This window comes from Lissotriton vulgaris, chromosome 1_1, assembly GCF_964263255.1.
Source record: "Lissotriton vulgaris chromosome 1_1, aLisVul1.2, whole genome shotgun sequence".
In the NCBI taxonomy this organism is placed as follows: Eukaryota; Metazoa; Chordata; class Amphibia; order Caudata; family Salamandridae; genus Lissotriton; species Lissotriton vulgaris.
Window position 1 is genome coordinate 447,558,499 of NC_141685.1, and position 19,865 is coordinate 447,578,363.

The following is a 19,865-nucleotide window of genomic DNA, read 5'->3' on the forward strand; positions in this document are numbered from 1 at the left end:
CTGTTATTCTTTTAAAACACCGGTGTTATGCACATTGGGATATTATTATGTCAACAACGGTGTTTGAGCCGCGAATCACACTGTACTAGGGCGTCAACGTGTTTCGGTGGTTTGTTGAACTTCTATCCACCTTTATCAAGACAAAGAGTAAATTTCTGTCGTAGTGTACATAGGTTCCTCTGAAGTGTGAAGGACCGATGTACAGTGTTAGTACGGTCGTGCTCTAGAGAGGCGTTGTTACTCAGACCGTAGATACTCGTAGAGAATTTTCAAGCTATGTCTTTGTTAGTATCCCTTGTCCTTAATATGTTGGGAATTTATAGCAGAGCGGGTCGCATATGGTTCCTTCTGCCCCTTTTGAATTGGCTTGTATTCTAGTTTTGTTGTTGAATCTACCTGTTTGGTAAGGTGGCAATGTAATGCCAAACTTTCTCGATGCACAGCACTTTATTTTCAAACACGCTGTGTCTCACCAGAGGCCCCTAAGTCTTGCCCCAGTGACGTGAGTATTAGTTCCCTCTACGTCTACTGCCGGCTGCACGCTACTCTGGTCGTTTTCTTTCAATCAAGAATCAGCCTGGAACAAGCAGGAATTGGAGGCAGGCAGGGGGGCAAATGTCTACTGATGTGGTTGCACTGCAGCCTGCATTAAGTAGGTCCTGGGGTGGGTGGGGCTTCTGTTGGTGGGAAGAACAGAGAGCGGGAAAACCCACACAGGTCAACCCCGGCAGCAGAAGTGTCACCGGATCAGGCTAGAGCAATTAGGAACTGGTGGCCACAGGCAAGTGAAAGGCTGGGTGTCCAGGTGCCTAATGAAACAGCTGTGCTGCGGCCTGCATTAAGTAGATCCTGGGGTGGGCGGGTTTCTGTTGGTAGGAAGAATGGTGAGCAGGAAAGCTGGGTGGGAAAACTGGATCAGCAGCAGGGTCACTGGATCAGGCTGGAACAAACAAGAACTGAAAGCCACAGGCAAATGGCAGTCTAGGTGTTCAGGTGGCTATTGATGAGGTCCCCCTGCGGTCTGCATTAAGTAGGCCTTCGAGTGGGTGGGGCTTCTGTTGGCAGGAGGAACGGTGGCAGGAGCAAGAAAACCTGGACATCTGCGGTGTCACTTGACCCGGCTGGAATAAGTAGGAACAGGAGGCCACAAGCAGTGGCAGGCTAAGTGTCCAGGAGCCTATTGGTGCAGTATCGCTGCGCCTACATTAAGTAGATCCTGGGGTGGGCGAGGCTTCTGTTAGCAGGAAGAATGGCGAGCAGACAAAACCAGCGAAGAAAACCCAGGCAGCGGCAGAGTCACTTGGCAAGGCTGGAACAAGCAGGAATTGGAGGCCACCAGCAAGTGGCAAGCTAGGTGTCCAGGTGCCTACTGATGCGGTCGCACTGTGGCCTGCATTAAGTAGGTCCAGGGGGGGATGTTGCTCCTGTTGGTAAGCGGGAAAACACAGGCAGCGGCAGTGTCACTGGATGAGGTTTGAACAAGCAGGAACTGGAGGCCACTGGCAAGTGTCAGGCTGGGTGCCCAGGTGCCTACTGACGCGGTTGCGCTGCGCCCTGCATTTAGTAGGTTCTAGGGTGGGTGGGGCTTCTGTTGGCAGATAGAGCAATGAGTGGGAATACCCTGGCAGGAAATCCCAGGCAGCAGCGGTGTCACTGGATCAGGCTGTAACAAGCACGAACTTGAGGCCACAGGCAAGTGGCAGACTAGGTGTCCAGGTGCCTACTGATGCAGATGTGCTGTGGCCTGCATTAAGTAGGTCCTGGGGTGGGCAAGGCTTCTGTTGGTGGGGAAATGGTGAGTGGAAAAACTTGGCAGAAAAACCCAGGGAGTGGCGGTGTCACTGGATCAGACTGGAACAAGCAGGAACTGGAGGCCACAGGCAAGTGGCAGGCTTGGTGTCCAGGTGCCTACTGATGCAGTCGCACGGTGGCCTGCATTATATATGTCCTGGGGTGGGCGGGGCTTCTGTTTGCGAGAAGAACGGCAAGCAGTAATCCTCTGGCAGGAAAACCCAGGCAGCACCGTTGTCACTGGATCAGGCTGGAACAAGCAGGAACTGGAGGGCCACAGGCAAGCCTGCAGGTGCCTTTCCCAAAAGTAAATCAAAATAAAACCACCACTTTGCTGTTTTTGGCTTGGCAATTTTGCCGCAGATGGGGTAACTCCTACCCTGGATACTAAAGCCTAGACATCCACTAATTTATTTAGGTCCTGTTGTATAAAATTTAATTCGCAAAAAGCAGTTGCAAATTGCACACAGACTTTTTACGAATGGAAAATAATTTAGCAAATTAACCTATGCCCAAATTGGGTAGTTCCCAAATTTCTGAAATACAGTGGGTCTCAAATTGATCTACTTTATCAGTATTCATGGGGATGATCGCAGTGGTGTTAACGAAACTTGAGGGGGACCCCGGCAAGGCACATAGAGGGGAATCAATTCCCCCCCCATCCATCTGGACCCAGTCAAGAGCTCTCAGTCCAGGGAGCCACTGGCATTGCACAGTGCCGGAGGGGTTCTGCACCGCAGGGGCTAATGCTAAGCCACTGGCAGGTCGCAAATTGCGACTCACTAACTTGAGGGGGACCCCGGCAAGGCACATAGAGGGGAATCAATTCCCCCCCCATCCATCTGGACCCAGTCAAGAGCTCTCAGTCCAGGGAGCCACTGGCATTGCACAGTGCCGGAGGGGTTCTGCACCGCAGGGGCTAATGCTAAGCCACTGGCAGGTCGCAAATTGCGACTCACTATGGCTGGATGTCATAACAAGGAGGGTGGTCAGCTGGGTTTAGCATACCACCTTGTTTGTGATTGCATTTAAATAAATTAATTTCCTTTTTTTTTTTTAAATGCAGCCCATTTTCCTTAAAGGAAACAAAGCTGGCTTTTAAAAAGAAAAGTTTATTTTATTTTTACAGTTAGTTTGCCAGTCGTCTTCCAGACTACTACCTACTCTTCAACAATATTTTTTTTTTTAAACATTCACAAAGTTTGAGGGTACCAGTGGACCCCTTCCATTTTTCAAATAAGTTACCACTTCATCTAAGTAATTTATCAATGTATTGCGACTGGAATATGCTCGCAAAACATTGATACATACCATAATGAATCTCTATTTGGAAGTTATGCCCTCAAAAGCCATTTCAAATTGCCATTCCATTGCCTTTCTAAACCCAATTTGTGATTCAGGAATCTGTTATAGATTCGCAAAATGAATTTAGTAAATAAAATAAAAAATTGGTTGGAAAACAAAATGGCTTTTTATATCATGCCCCTCATTTCATTTGTCTAGCATCAGTTATTTACTTTGAGAAAGATCAATAATTTTATAATCATTGCAGATTTTCAAGAAGTTGACCAGGCATTGTGCATCTCAGACAGCTCTTCAGGAAATGCAATGTTACCCAGTATCCATCCCCATGTCTTAAGTGGCTTCTCTCCATGTAGTGATCCAGACTTATGTCCAACTAATTGTGGGCGCAATGGCAGCAAGAGACTTTCAAGGAAATATTAAAAGAACTAGAGTGGTTTCCACTAAGCCCTCACAAACAGTTTGAGCTAGCATTTACACTCCAAAGAGTGAACCCCAGCGTACATGGCTTACGCAGACCAAGCCATGTAGACTGCTCTGACTCATTCATATTCATACTCTATTTTTGTAGCACCAAGTTCATAAAATAACTTGATAAAATTTAGTGGCTCTTGACTTCTGGGTTCTTTATGTATAAGGAAATTGTTGGACTTGATAGTTCAGCTTGATAAAGCAAATGTTGAATAACCATTTGATTCCTCCAGTTTTGTAGTTGTGATCGTGGCCTTTTTCTCTATGTCCCTATAAATACAATTATAATTATTCTATGCCTCTCAAATGAAGAGATGCACAGCCATATGGAAGGATAGCAGATGCCGACAGATTTAACTAGGTTTCACCGGTATTGTTACCACTACCAAGACAAATGCTGCAGCAGCGCTTCAAACAGTGGGGATTCAACTTCAAATTACCTCCTTCTTGGACTACTTACAAGGTACCTGTTGCTTGGTCTGGAAACACCCTGAACCAATGCCAGAGGACACCGCGTCTGGTTTCATTAGGCTCTTCTAGTTAGCTGTAGCAATTTCCAAAGTGTGTCTTTCTTCTGCTGCAGACATCTTTCTGAAGGTCATTCCCTATTTAGACACTCATTCCACTTTTTGTCCAAAGCCTGACTCTGGCAATAAACTCCTGTTGGCACCCGAATTGGGATCATGCCTCAGGCAGTAACTGTACACACCTGGAGGTATTGGCCTGCATGATTTGGACTACACAAAATTTGTGCTGGCAAAAACAACAGACGCTGAGGTTGTGCACCTCAGAATGGGGGGGAAATCTACAGTATTCCAAAGTGGTCCCACATTCTGGGGCAATGTTACACCCAGGGAACGACTGTACGTGATGGTATCAGCATGTATGTGTGCACAGTTACAACTCAATGTTGTTTGGGAAGAGGAATGAGTCTCTTAATTTACAAAGCACCAATGACAAGCGATGGAGTAACTCAAGGGAGCTACTCAGTCAATATGTTCTTCTCGAGGTAATGAAATGTATCTGACCCTTCTTCAAAAATAAGATGTCTGCCTGCTATTACTTCACAATTCTTTTTATTATCTTTGATTAAATGCAATACATTGTAGAGATGGCCGTTAAGAACAACATTTTTATAAAATACTCACTGAAAAATTTGTTCTACAGATGAACTTAAGACCAAGTAACATTATCTGAAACTTTGTTAGATGATGTCTCTGCGTACCAGACGAGACCCAGGAACATTTGGGCTCCTCTGGTCGCCTACCTGGCGGCGCAGAAGGATGCAGCCTCTCACTAAGGGCAGGACATTTTCGGGACAGTGACCCTTTAACAACTCCACTACTGTCCACCGAGGGCAGCGGCCGTGACTGAAGAAATAACTCTGGGTCTTATCCACGGTCAACATCTGTAACACCTTATAATATCTCTGCACCCGCCTTGTATCGCCATGGTACTAGAAGTCATGTTCTGGTGATATGCACTGAGAAACATGACTGTACCGGTCTGCTGTGTGCTATTATATGTGACTGGTTCCTCGCTTAATGGGTGACCTTGTCCTCACCCTTTTTGTATTGCGTTTTCTGCAATATTCTTTCAAACAAGAATAACAAATAATTAGAAAAAAACATCAAGTATTCATACAGCTATGTTAATGAAGTAAGCTCAGGGTTCTAGATATACTCTAAGAACCTTTATGACTGATCTCAGATGAACTGGTAGCATTACAGACAATCTACTTTTTAATAGTAATAAAAAAGACGTAAAGCAGAATTCAGCCACAGTGTAACAAGGACAGTCATTGCATAGTTTTCACATGGAGTCATAAAAGTACAAAGCATTATTATCCAATCTGAAAGTCCAACAGTGGTTTTTAAAACAAGCTCTACATATCCCTTTTTAGGGTGCGAGAAAGGTAAATCAAATATATTTCTTTCCATCATGTTATAGGTGATCAGGACACAGATAGATAATAGTACTTACACTTGCATGATGAGATGCATTACTTCCAATATTTATGTTCTTGAGCAGTTGAGGAGAGCTGCCATACTGTCCGGAGATTTGCTTTCTAACTTCAGCCGCAACAGTTCTGTAAGACATGAAAGTCCTTAGTTAGTCCACGTATGAAAACTTGAAGGCACTGTACAGGAGAAAGGGGTGTCCTGAAGAGAGCAGCTTCTGAGTACACAGTGGAATTGACAAAGTCTCAAATCCAGAGGGCAGAGCATGTTTCAATATCGATATAATAATCCAAATATTGAAGAAGCACCTTTACTGTACAAGGTACGTGTACTACATGCATTTCTTATTTTGTACTAACTTGATTTGCATGGCTTTCTATTGTTACAAAGTTAAAATATTTTAATTGAAAAAATATTCAAAATCCTAAGACGTACAATAAGTTAACATTTGCAAAAGGGGAACATTTATAATGGAGAACAATATCTTTCTTGATGCAGAAAATTAAGCACAAAGTCATTTTAAGTTGAACATTTTTTTATATAAAAAATAAAGATCTGGGTATGGGGTGTTTGCATCACAGCACTCCTATATCAGCAACAAAGAAAACTGAGATTAGAAATGATAATAAGTACACAATAAAGTCATTATCACTATTGAAAATAGTCTACCCAGTAAATGTTATGTGGGGGTAGTTGCCTCTGGAACAGCCACAGAGCAGGTCCTGGCCAGGGAAATAGGAGCTAGCTGATATTCCCACTGTTTCCACTTGCGGAAAGACAGAGGCATTGGTCCTATTTTAGATCTCTGCTTTCTGAACGACTTCTTGCAGAAGGACTATTTCAAAATTCTCACGCTGGCCAGGTTCTGCCTGCCCTGGATCCAGGTGACTGGATGGGGCTTTACATCTGAAGAGCTCCTACTTTCATGTACCTGTCCTACAGCTCCACAGACACTACTTGCAGGTCATTTTCATTTAGCCATGCTTCCCTACAGCCTCACCAGTACCCCTCGTTCCCGGCGAAGGTCATCGAGAAGACCGACAACAAACAACTGACCCGCTACCTCAAGGAAAACAGCATCCTGGACCCGTCCCAGTCCGGCTACTGCAGCAACCACAGCACCGAAACTGCCCTCATGGCCGCCACCCATGACATCAGGGCCCTGCTAGACAACGGAGAAACCACGGCCCTCATCCTTCCAGACCTATCAGCCGCCTTCGACACGGTCTGCCACCGCACACTACACACAGCGCCTCCACGACGCTGGGATCCAAGAGAAGGCCCTGGACTGGACTACCTCCTTCCTCTCCGGCAGAATACAGAGAGTCCACCTCCCCAATTCCGCTCCGAAGCCACCGAGATCATCTGCGGCGTACCCCAGGGCTCATCCCTCTGCCCAACGCTGTTCAACATCTACATGGAACCGCTCGCTCACGTCGCCCGACTGCACGACCTCAACATCATTTCTTACGTCGATGACACCCAGCTGATCCTCTCCCTCACCAAGGACCCCCAGACCGCCAAAAGCAACCTCCACGAAGGAATGAAAGCCGTCGCGGAGTGGATGAAGAACAGCCGACTGAAGCTAAACTCAGACAAGACAGAGGTCCTCATCCTCGGATCCAACCTCTCGGCCTGGGACGACTCCTGATGGCTCACCGCACTGGGAACAGCTCCAACACCCACCGACCACGCACCCAACCTAAGGGTCATCCTCGACTCCACCCTCTCCGTGACTAAGCAGGTGAACGCCGTCTCCTCCTCCTGCTTCAACACCCCCTGCATGCTCCACAAGATCTACAAGTGGATCCCCACCGAAACGAGAAGAACGGTCACCCAGGCCCTCGTCAGCAGCAGGTTGTACTACGGAAACATCCTCTACGCAGGAGCCTCGGCCAAACTCCTGAAATGACTTCAACGCATTCAGAACGCCTCGGCTCGCCTGATCCTCGACATCCCTCGCCACAGCCACATCACACCCCACCTGAGAGACCTGCACTGGCTCCTCGTCTACAAGAGGATAACCTTCAAGCTCCTCACCCACGCACACAAGGCACTCCAGAACACCAGACCAGCGTACCTCAGACGACTAAGCATCTACACCCCCACCCGCCAGCTTCGCTCTGCCAACCTCGCCCTCGCCACAGTCCCCCGCATCCGAAGAGCGACCTCCAGTGGCAGATCGTTCTCCCACCTCGCCGCCAAGACCTGGAACACCCTCCCCATCCACCTACGGCAGACCCAAGACCTGCTGACCTTCAGAAGACTCCTCAAGACCAGGCTTTTTGAGCAGTAGCAGCATCCCCCCTTCCCCCCAGCACCTTGAGACCCTCACGGGTAAGTAGTGCGCTTTACAAATGCTATGATTGATTGATTGATTGATTGATTGATTGAAAGGTAATGGTGGTAGTCACAGCACCTCTTCGGAGATAGGGGATTCCATTTCTCGCCTACCTCGATGACTGGCTATTGAAGGCGGGCTCACCATACACAGTCTAGACCTTCCCCAGACGACGGCAAACCTCCTGACATCATTGAGGTTCACTATAAATGTGCCAAAGTCACACTTTACTCCGCCACAGAAACACCCTTTCATTGTAGCCACCCTGGATATTGTGCAGTTTCGGGCAGTCACTCCACCAAAACTAGTCCAGGTCATTTGGGCCATGAACCAGATGTTTCAGCCTCAATGCAGGGCCTCAGTGAGAGTGGCACTGAGGCATCTGGTCCTATTGGCATCCTACTCGTCGACTATGCCAGGTGGAATTTGTTGACTGTGACATGGAACCTGAAGTCTAAGTGGGCCCAGCATCAGGGGCACTTGTTGGATTCTAGGTTTGGAGGAGACTGTAAAAGACTTGCAGGAGCAGCCGGACTGGTGGCAGGTCCCGCTCTCTACCCCACCCTGAGCTGACTGTAGTGACAAATGCATCACAGCTAGGATGATAAGGTTATCTGGGAGAGGTGGAGATCAGAGGACTCTGGTCTCCAGCAGAGGCCCGTCTCCACATGGACCTGTTGGAGCTTCGCCATTTGCCTACTGCTGAATTCCTAGCTATTGTCCATTAGGAATGCTAGTTTAGCTTCTCACAGACTACACAAACGCAATGTGGTACTGCAACAAGCAGGGCAGGGTGGGGTCCTGTGCCCGAATTTATTTCATCTCCTGAGCTGGATGAAACGCAAGGGCATATCTCTGGCTATGAACCACTTGCAGGATCTTTGAATGCCAGGTCAGACTAACGAAGCCGGCTCGGCCAGGCAGATCACGAATGGTGGTTACACCCAGAGGTGGCATAAGGCATCTTTCAGCAATGGGAAGTACCCTGGCTAGATCTTTTCACCACTTCAGAGAACACTTTGAAACATCTGCGTGCTGGAATTTCCAAGAAGGTCCTCTCTCAGGGACACATTCCGGATATGGTGAGGCATGGGGCTCCTTTCTGCCACCGCCTCTCCTGCCCAAAGGTCTGAGAAACGACAACGCCAAAATCATCCTAGTGGCTCTCAATTGGGCAAAGAGAGTGTGGCACCCGAAACCTCTGGCCCTGAGCATCTTTCCTCAGATGCCAACTTTGGGAGGATCTCCTGTCACAGTTGTAGGACATGGTCCTGCAGCCGAACCTGCACAGTCTGCATATACATATGTGGAGATTGAGTGCTGGCAGTTGGCTGATTCAATCTTACTCAAGAGGTAGTGGATTACAAACTTGCACCAAACGTCGTTCTTAAAAAATAATCTGTCTCAGCTGAACGCTGGATCAAGTTAGTAGCCTGGTGTGGCAACTGTAATACAGATCCATTACAGGCCAAACTGTTTGATATCTTGTTATTTGTTTTCTACCTGGCCCAACAAGAACTTGCCGTGGGCACTGTTTAAGTCTATTTGTCTGCCATTTTGGCTTTTTTATGTTTTCTGAGCCAGATGTCCTTGTTCAAATCATCTGTTGTGATGAGCTTTCTAAAAGGTTGACTCGTTTGTTTCTCACCAAACTCTTTGTAATGCCACAGTGGAATCTTAATTTAGTCCCTACTTTCCTCATGTGCATGTCATTCGAACCCATGCACAGATGATCACATCATCTCCTGACTCTGAAGACTCTATTTCTGGTTGTGATAACTTCAGCTCTTCACGAGTTAACTCCAAGTTCTCCTGGTGCAGCCGCCTTGCATAATTGTTTTCCCCCAGACAAAGTGGTGCTGAGAGCCAAGGCATCCTTTGTGCCTAAGGTTATAAGTGCTTTTCACATCAGGAAATCGATCACTCTCCCAACATGCTTTACCTCAACCTTACCCCTCAAAATAGAAGGACAGACTTCATCGGCTGGACCCCAAAGAGTTTTAAGCTTCTAAATCGATCGCACCAAAGGCCATTAGAAGAACCATCAGCTCTTTGGTGAGTTCTCTGGGGCAAAGAAAGGCAAGACAGTGAAGAAATGGACTTTGTGAAGGTGGCTAGTCTTCTATATTAAGATCTGCTATGTACTGGCCAAGAGGCACTCTACTGCCAGGAGGCAGTCTTCCGAAGGACTGAGGGCTCCTTCTCCCAGGCCCATGGCTGCTACCACTGTGCTATCACACAGGTATCTTTCCAGCTGCGACATGAATGAGTACAAAGGTTCACCAAGCACTACTGCCTTGACATCCAGGTCTGAAAAAGGGTTTTAGGTATGACCTATTCCACAGACTTAACACAGTGGGAGGTACTACTTTGGTATCCATTTTAAAGGTGATGAATCTGTGGTTACAAGTACGATCAGAGGAACAAGTTACTTGCCTTTGGTAACGTTCTTTCTGGTGTATACTCAGAATGCAGATTTCTCGGCACCCTGCATTCTCTCTATTTTGTGGAATTGTCTATTTTCGCCGTCTAAAAGAGTCCTAAATTAGAGATCTGCATACTGGTAATTCTGATTACTACTGAGCAACACAGTGCCCCCTACTGGCACACAGGGGCAATGCTATTTAAATTTTCCAGGTCCAGCCTCTCACCAAGGGATATTCTAAAAGTGAGGAATCTACAGTTAGCTAGAGCGTTACCACACGAAAGCACTTTTTCATGTCAAATCCCTATTGTTAAATCTGCTCAAATATTGCAAGGAGGAGTCAAAATTAAACATAAAAAAATATATGTAAAAAGTGATCACCTTACAGAAGCTGCACCAAGTAGGTTTGATTATGAATACTAGCCCCCACCCAGTTTCTCAGTTTCATTGTTCACTATGAGCAAGACCACAAAGAACAAATAGTGGGAAAAGGCAAGGACTGACACAATCCTGCCTTCCTTTAAGTGTTGCTGTGCTCACCCTCAATCCCGGCTCCCTTGCCTTTCCCTATATGCCGTCTCATACTATAATCTCTGAGATGTTCTTATCATCATTCTTTGTGAGATGCAAACATGGTCCTGCTACAAACAGAAAGAGTTTCTATCGAACTACAAATGGTATGTAGGAAAAGTATGCCCTATTCAAACTGTTTAATTGCATTCCTGCACACTTCACTACAAAACTGTGCTTGTTGATAAAAATACAAGAAAGTTACTCACCAAATGTGAAAAATGTTTTCTGCTTGTACCTTCACAGATTCATCAGGACCAAAGAATATATGCTCACGTGACTCTTACGTAAGGCAGAGTAAAGAGTAATACTATGATTCAGTGCATAGTCATAAACAGGGCCTCCAGCCTTCATTGCTGTTGACGACCGCAGACCGACATCAATTTCCCTCTCTATACATATTGTTTTTAAAACAGAAAGTAAAATTAGTCCTTTTCTGAGCCATTCTCAATGCTGTCATTCATGACTGTTAATCCATTAGCTGTACATATTCATATTAAATGGAGTTTACAGAGGAGCTTACCCAATAGCAATTGCCTATGTGATCTTCACACACTTCTAACTGTTCAGAAGAGTACATGTTTAGGCTTATGCGGCTGCCTATAGCTATTGATATACAGAACAAATGTTGCTAAGGAAAAGCACCATGCAGAGGCAGACCCACTGAAAATGTTAACCAGTCACCTCGCCCTTTGGACAATGATTTCATATTAAACTGGTACTGAGGTGTATCCTTTGCCTAAATAGTAATAATATGTATTAAAATGACAAAATAGTAAAACAATATAGCCAAAGATTATGCTGCATATTTTGCTTTTATTGGCTACATCATTAAATTAATGTTGCTGAATTATTTGGTCTTCCATTACCACTTAATTCCAGTGTTCTTGGATATCATCACACACAGCGTTTATACAATCAGCGGCTGTGTAACACAATGAGCACACAGAGGTTGTAGCAGAAAAGATAGAAAGCTCTGCTAACAAGCTAAATAGCAGCAGCAACAAAGGACAGCCAAACAGTTTCTAATGCTGCCATCCCTGGCAGGCTTATTAATGTAAGAATTTCGAGCACACTGTGCATAATTGGATTCCACCGAAAGAAAAGAGATTGCCCTGCAAGGGACCGGGACTGCTGATAAAAGAACAAATTAAAACAAGCACTAGGAAAGCCAATAGGCCTCACTTATGCAAGAATCATTGGCTATTGGCTTTGCCGGTCAGTTTTAGCCATGTAGTAATCCAGGGTGGTTAATGTTCAGCATGGCTAATAGTGGCGTGTAGTGGTGTCAAGTGGAGTGATGTAGAAAGGAGTGCCACAGATTGGAGTAGTGTGGCGTGGAGAGGCATAGAGTGGAGTAGGGAAGAGTGCATAGAGTGGAGTAGAGAGAAATAAAGTGTTGTAGAGTGTCATAGAGTGGCTCAGAGTACAGCGTCAAAGAGTAGCATAGAGCTGAGTGTCAAAATGTCATGGTGTAGAGTGGAGTGTTGTAGAGTGGAGTTGAGGAGTGAAGTAGTGGCATTGAGTGGAGTAGTTGCATAGAGAGGTGAAGTGGTGTAGGGTGATGGAATGGCAGAGTGGAGTAGTGGCAGAGAGTGGAGTGGCATGTTGTGGAGATGTCTAAGCTGTCATAGAGTGGATTGGCACAGAGTACAGTGGAGTAAAGTAGAGTGTCAGAGTGGAGGGACGTAGACTTTAGTGGGGTGGGGTGGAGCGGGTTGGAGTGGGGTGGGGTAGAGTGGGGTGGGGTAGAGTGGGGTGGGGTAGAGTGGGGTGGGGTAGCGTGGGGTAGAGTAGAATGGGGTAGCGCAGAGCAGAGTGGTGTAGAGAGTAGTGAAGTGTCGTAAAATGGAGTGTTGTACAGTGGAGTGGCACAACGTGGAGTGGAGAAAAGTGTTGGAGATAGGATGGTGTGGAGTGACGTAGTGTGGATTATGCATGGTGTGGTAGAGCACTGCTATTTGAGATAACACATTCTCAATTGATCAACAATTATATTTGCACATACAGTTTTACTGACAACACTATACAGCGCACAAACGATAATGTCTGGAAAGGCCTCATCTAGTGTAGTGATTTCTTTTAATCTTATTAAAGTAACTGTTTCCACCACACTTTGAAATAACAAAAAAAGTGCCTCATTTGAGCTTTTGAAATTCTGATATCTTCTGAAATATTTGCACAGTTCATCTACAGATATTTAAGTGTTGTGTGCAATAAAAAAAAACGTTTCCGTCCTAGTACACACAAACCCTCTCACTCTGAAGGCAGAGAAAGAAAATTAAACACCAAACTCCCTTGGAAGACAAAGCCTGACACTTGACCTCTGCCTTTGAACGCACCGCAAATCTGACAAGATAATAAGAAAATTTAAAGGCATGTTCAGAGAAGGTAAGGTTTGTGGAAGAATACAAGGAGTGATGGTGAACAAGAATGACTTCTCAGAGAAGCTTTCAGAACACCCACAAGAAGTCTTTTCGCAACCTGTCTGGTAAGCTTCAACCTAAAAATACCATCTTAGATCGGTCTTTTTTTTTTACTTTGTACAGAAAAAAATGTTGAGATAAATCACTGGGATTAAGAAGGACATTACAATATACAATACCCATCTTTGAACTAGAAAATACATTTGATGAAAAGTCTGCAATATGTGCTGTTTTCAAAGTTCCAAAATGAAATATTGAACGTGTAGTTTGGAAAAAAAACACATGCAATACAACCTGGTAACTTAGAGTTATATTGAGCCCGATTCGTAGTACATTTAAGTGTGCAACAAGTCAATGACATAAGTTGCAACAGTAAAATATTATTCCAGATTCATAGTACCGGAATGACCTTGCAAATGGGTACGAAGAAAAATCACCAATACGGTAGAATATTTGCCTTTACAAATTTAGGGGTAGATTTGAGTATATTCCTTGATTGGTCTACCAGTAAACTTTAATAAACACCAAACAAATTGTTGATTAGAGGGCACCTAATAATTATTTCCATATCAGGGAAATGCTTGGAAAGGGATGAACGAAATTCCAGGGAGGAGAATAAGGAGAGTACACACTCCAAACTGAGGGGAGTTCAAAGCTATAGTTATAGTCTCACAGTAACAATAACTTTTCTTCACTGGTAGATATTTGGAAAAGTAAGGCACAAGCCCCCAAGGACAGATCTGGTGCCATACATAATATTCTAGGAAACAGACTACCCATTTTGACAAATGGCTTCTCTGGTTTTGAGCAGGTGACCAGTGTAAAGAACTTTATAAAGGGATATTTGGGTGCCAAGGGCCTTGTCTTAAATAGGTCTGAGTTTATTGGCTCTCAGTTTGTTTATTGCAAGGTGGTATACCGTCAAGTAAAGTAATCTACAAATATATAACTATATTTAAAGGTTTTAGGAACTCTTTGTACGGAGTCAGGACGGTAGCAAATTGCTGCTGTTTTTGTAACCTACAGATTTATATGTAGATATTCTATTTTTTTTCTCAATGGCTTCGAGTTTCTGCTCTCTCTTTGTTCTCATGCACCATACTAATGATTACGTGAACATAATCACAGCCTCAAATGGATTCCGGATGGCACTCTTCTCTATGCTATCGGATATGTTGATTCTTGCCTTCTATAGTTGCATAATTATTGTGGCTTGCCTGAAGCTTCCTCATTCAGTACTCGCCAGTTTGTGCTTTAAGAAGGAAATTCAAGCGTTATTGGACACTATTCTATGCTATACTACAGATGATTGGAAAACCGAAAAATAGTGATAGACATTTAGTAAGCAATCCATACAATAATGTAAACCAAATAGGCGTATAGCTAATTGTTTATAATGGAAAGAAAGATACATGCCTTGAGATGACGGTGTTCCTGGAATGCATATTAGTTAAGAAACGTTGTAGCAATATTGAATTGCTATAATGTTACAATATCCAGTCTCCACCAAGGCCAATATATTGATTCGACATAACTTAGCAGGACATATTTTAAAAGATAACTCAAAATTAAGATGTATGACTCATGTTGACAAAGTGGTATACTAGATGGAAGTGTCACCTTGTACATTAACAGATTGCGTTATGGCCCCTAATGTTTGGTCAATCAACTACCAGAGAAAATGAGTGTAGTTCCTTTGTTTTCTTGTGATGCCTGAACAGCGAAATCCATCCTATTTTATGTGTGAAGGTCACATTTGAGGTTCTGGAAGAAATTCACTGTGTCTTTTAAACTAGAATGATTCAACTCTTTATGTGCGTCTATATACTTATTGGTTATTATACAGCATCAATTGCCAGCCATTTAAAGGGCACTATTCTATAAAGCGAATAAGTTGTCGGTCACTAAAGACAACAAGCTTTTGCAATGCAATAATAGGTCTCGCAATTGCGGGATTTTCAGCTATTGGCATTGTAAATGACAATGCTTTTTATTTATATGTTTAAAAACCTGCTTTAATAAAAGGCATTGTCAGTTACAATACCAATAGTACAAAGTTTAAAAAATGCGAGACCTATTGCATTGCAAAAGAGTAAAAGAAAGCAGATCACCAAGTATTGCCACCATGAGTGTATAAACAAATTACAGAGCTTAGTAAAACAAAACCTCTAAAGTGTTAAATACAAGGACTGGAATCCACATTTGCCTATGTTCAGGTCCTTAACTTTACAGGCAAAGCACTGACCGATTTAAGAATAATGACTGTAAAAACAGTTAAGGTATTCAGGGTCAGACTGGGACAGAAACGAGGCCCGGGCACCAAAATAAAAGGGGCCCCAAGTAGTAAATTAGATAGCTAAAAACGTGGTCCATGTTTGCAAATTTAGGCAGTTCAAACCTATAAAGACACACGGAATGAGTGTTAATATCAGGGAAATCAACAGTAAAAACCGGTCCCCTAGACCATTAAAAATTGGCCCACAAACAGCCCAAAAATGGCCCACACACTGACCTGTTAGAGCAGCCCTTTGGGCACTGACTGGTTGACCTTTAGGCCAGTCCAACCCTGAAGTTATTTCTTGGCAGCAAAGTTGTCCCTATTTGCAATTTACTTGCTTTACTTAATCTCGCATCAACTAAGAAGGTTTGTTTTTTCCACAATATTGTGTTATTCTATTTTTTTTCACACAGCAAATTACTTTTGTTTATTCATACTGCGAACGGAGTCATAACTAGGGGTGTTTGTGAGTGGAGGGGTGGGTGGATGTTTATGAGGGGCCATGAATGAGAGATCTGGAGTTCAGGCATAGGGCAGATATTGTTTTATAGTGTGGGTGAATAGGTCCTAGAAGTGTTCAGACTACATGATCAGCCAATCCTTGGCCTCTGTAGAGAGCACAAAAAGCAGTGGCTATTGGAGCAGCGGTGAGTCTTTGCCCAAACCTGCATTTTGAAGGAGGCTGAGATGCCTCTGTCGCCTTCTTCAAATCCCTCTGATTAGCAGCAAAATACACAGCGGGGTAAGAGGGGAGTGGGGGGGGGGGGGGGCAGGACGAGAGAGGGAGAATGGATGGGGGGATGATTTGAACATTTTTGCCAGGACTGTAGCGTTTCTAGGGGCCGTTGAGGAGGTGGGGGCGGCACCTATTAGATAGATGGGAAATGACACCTGTGCAGGGCTCACGAGGGCACCTGCCTGGTATGAATGCGAACTCGACTGGCAGAGCACAGCATTGGGCACCTGGAAAGCGCCACACTGTGAACCGGAGGTGGAACCACATCAAGTGTGGAAGAAAAATGGGGAGAGCATTGAAACGTCTATCTGTTGCTTAAAGTAAAAGAGAAATCCAGGTATAAAAAAGAGCTGACCATGAAAGTGAAATCAAGGGGTGACCGTGTACAAGATGTTGAGGAATGTTAAAGAGAGCAAAATAAAGGCTTTAAAAGGGATAACAGTGAAAGTGAACTGGGAGGTGAGTGCAAAAGATATATTAAGGGGAGTCCGTGAAGGGGTGTAACTGTTAAAGAGAAGCCGAGAGGTGACCGGGAATGGAACCATAATGGTGAGAAGAGATATTCTGAGGCCACCATGAAAAATGAATCCATGGGTAACTGAGAGAAAAAAAAAAATCGATGTTTAAGTGGAAAAGAAATCAACAAGCGACGCATTGTGAAAGGGAAATAGTGAGGCGACATGAACGGGAAATCAGTTTGGTGTATGTGACGCTGTAAAAACAAGCTCGTCAGGTCTGCGTGATTGCAGATAGGCCGGCCGAGCCCCAATTAGCCCCATTTAAGTAGCATGATCATTCTCAGCACTGAATCAGGCAGAAGACAGGAAACGGTTAATTGAGGAATAAATATAAACAAATCAAAGATCCATGAAAAGTGCACAACTTACCAGAGCGCAGGGAGCTTGGTTTCTGCTGTCCGCTTTTGGCGCAGTAAGTTAAATCTGTTCTGCTTCGAAGAAAAACAAGCAGCAGCTGAGATCGCCTGAGATCGCCAGAGACGCCGTGCGCGAGCAAAAGGAAAATGAAAGTAAAAGCACGCCCTTCGCAGATAAAATATCACACATAAAATAAAAAAATAGGAAAGTGAAATCGCGCCATGCACGCGTTGTGCCTCACACACAGAACTACACCAACTAAAACTGTATCATGACTGGACTGATACAATGCTTGAAATGCCACGAGCGAAAGACGCTGCGCGCGTGCACATCTCCTGTCTGGGCGGGAGACAGGGAGGGAACAAACATGCCTCCTTTGCAATCAAAAGCGAGCATTTTTAACACGCGCCAATGAAAGCATGGGTGGAGCTTCCACCCCGCTTCCGAAGCAAAACCGACAACAATAGTCTCGCAAGCGAGCAGTGCATGCGCAGCACCGCTAGGCGAGACCTAAAAAGGAGACAAGTAGTTTATTAGGTGATGTAAATGTAAATGTATGAAATGTATGAAACTTATATAGCGCAGGACTTACCCTGGGGCATCTCCGCGCTTGCTTAGGGAACCCGTCCTGGTATTCCCCTGTGAGATAGCCCTGGAAAGGGCCAATGTGGAGATTAAGCAAGCTATTGCCCAGAGTCGCAGAGTGTGAACCCGTGAGTCGAGAAGGCACCGGAGCGGTGATCCAAAGAATAAACTACTGGACAGAACGCGGTCACGCAGCTTAGAAGGTAGAGGTTCTCAACCACATGGTAAGGAACTTTGTGTAAACTGTTCACCAACATGCATTCACTGCAGCCAGGGGAGGGACTTCAAACCAACGACTAACCACTTTACTCTTAAATGTCTCCCGCTGCAATGTATGTAACAGGTTTTTCTGCAAAGCTATGGATAAGATACTGCAGTAGTAACTCTCAACATCAGTAATGTAGTGGGCAGCACCATGGGATGATATAACGTTGAGTTGTAATATGTACCTAAGCATCTGGACAATGGGCCATATCTTGACCTTTTTTTACTTTAACGTTTTTATTTTATAAATCCAACATATACCATATCAGTGTATCAAAACTTGCATGGCCAATCCATCCGACAAAGTCCTGGAAAAAAATAATAAAGTACATATAGCAGGCTAAGATATGCATGAATATCACTATGTCACACTGCAAAAGTCGCTCCAACCCTCCCACAATAGTACAAATCAACAAGTGGAGAGGAAGAGATATTAGTCTCTTTGTTTTGGAGTTGCACAAGATACCACCACAGTGGTGGTCAAATCTCCTTTGGCCGCAACACTGTTGGTTGCATATCTGAAAACAGTTCAGCATTTATATTGCATACAGTAGCACGTTTTAGCTACCAAGCTTGCCTCTGCATTGGTCCTTTCATCCAGTGGATGACTATCTCACTTTTTACAAACAACAGCAATATCTCAGTCAAACATCTCATGGATTTTGGACCATCAGCGACATATGCCATCACAGCCACATCAGGTGATCCAGAGACCTCCCAAACTACAATTTGGGATACAAAGCCTAGTATCTCCCCCCAAAATAGTATGGCACATCCAGGCCAGATAAAGAATAACATGCATGAGGCTGGCTACACCAGGGACATTCAGGCAACCTAGTATTGTCAAATTTGTGTAGCTTGGCAGATGTGTAGAATGGTCTGTGCAGGAACTTAAAGTGTAACGGTTCTGCCTGTAGTTCATCGAAATTGTGTCTAACTGGGAACAGCAATAGGACCATTTTCAGATATCTGATAACTTGCCCAAATCCTTTTCCCACAATACCTTCGTCGATATGCGTTCAATCATTTGATGATCACTTGACAACGTGTGTATCTGCCATACTCAGCCTCTACTATATTCAACATTAATAACCATTGTAAGTGAAATAAATTCTTCCAGCTCCTGCGGGAATACAGGGTAGTAAGCATTCAATGCATGTCTAAGCCATTTGGAGATAAACATGTCAATCATGTCTCGAATATATGATATTACCACGATTACAAGTTCCACGCATGGCATTACCACGCGAATTTTAGTTCGCAAGTGGCTTTACCACGCTGGAATTTGTAACGAAGGATTATACCACGCATTTTAACGTCCTTTAAGCACAAACGATAAAGATTAATTTCTTACCTGACACCTTCCTTTCTTTCAGCAGCAGCCCGTACTTCAATTCACCATCGAAACAAGCGTCAAAACACGTCTACCAAAACTAAAAAAGGACTGCTATTTTCACGTACATGGCACGTCTTTGGGGGAGGCACTTTCCTTTTTCTTCGGTGGTACTGAAGTTCGTTTTTTTAATTTAAGTAATCCGCTCCTTTGTTTGTTTTTTGGGGGGAGACCCCCCAAGCCCCCCTCCGAGCCCCCCCCCCCCCCCCAAGCCCACGCAGAACGACTTGAAGGAATACCACGTCTCCCCCCCCAGCCCGTGGTAAAGACGTCGTGGAAGGTACCCTCGTTGTAAAGACGTTTGCGTGGTAAGTGTCACGTGGTAAACGTTATTAGTGGTAATGCCTTTGTGGTAAATGATGTTTCTCGACTGAACCATGGTACTTCCATTCTTGTTGAATATGTATTCAACCTACATGTTGTAGTCCCCCAAATGGAATATTTGTT

General features: G+C 44.4%; 1 protein-coding gene across 11 annotated transcripts in view; it reads right to left on the reverse strand.

Moving 5' to 3' along the window:
* DOCK7 (dedicator of cytokinesis 7) overlaps window positions 1–19,865 on the reverse strand; it is an 864,306-nt gene that overhangs the window by 785,592 nt on the left and 58,849 nt on the right. For all 11 annotated transcript variants that reach the window (XM_086953476.1, XM_086953469.1, XM_086953439.1 and 8 more), the window contains exon 2: window positions 5,548–5,653. In XM_086953476.1, the coding sequence (XP_086809602.1) occupies window positions 5,548–5,653 (106 nt within the window). The remainder of the gene's footprint in view (window positions 1–5,547; window positions 5,654–19,865) is intronic.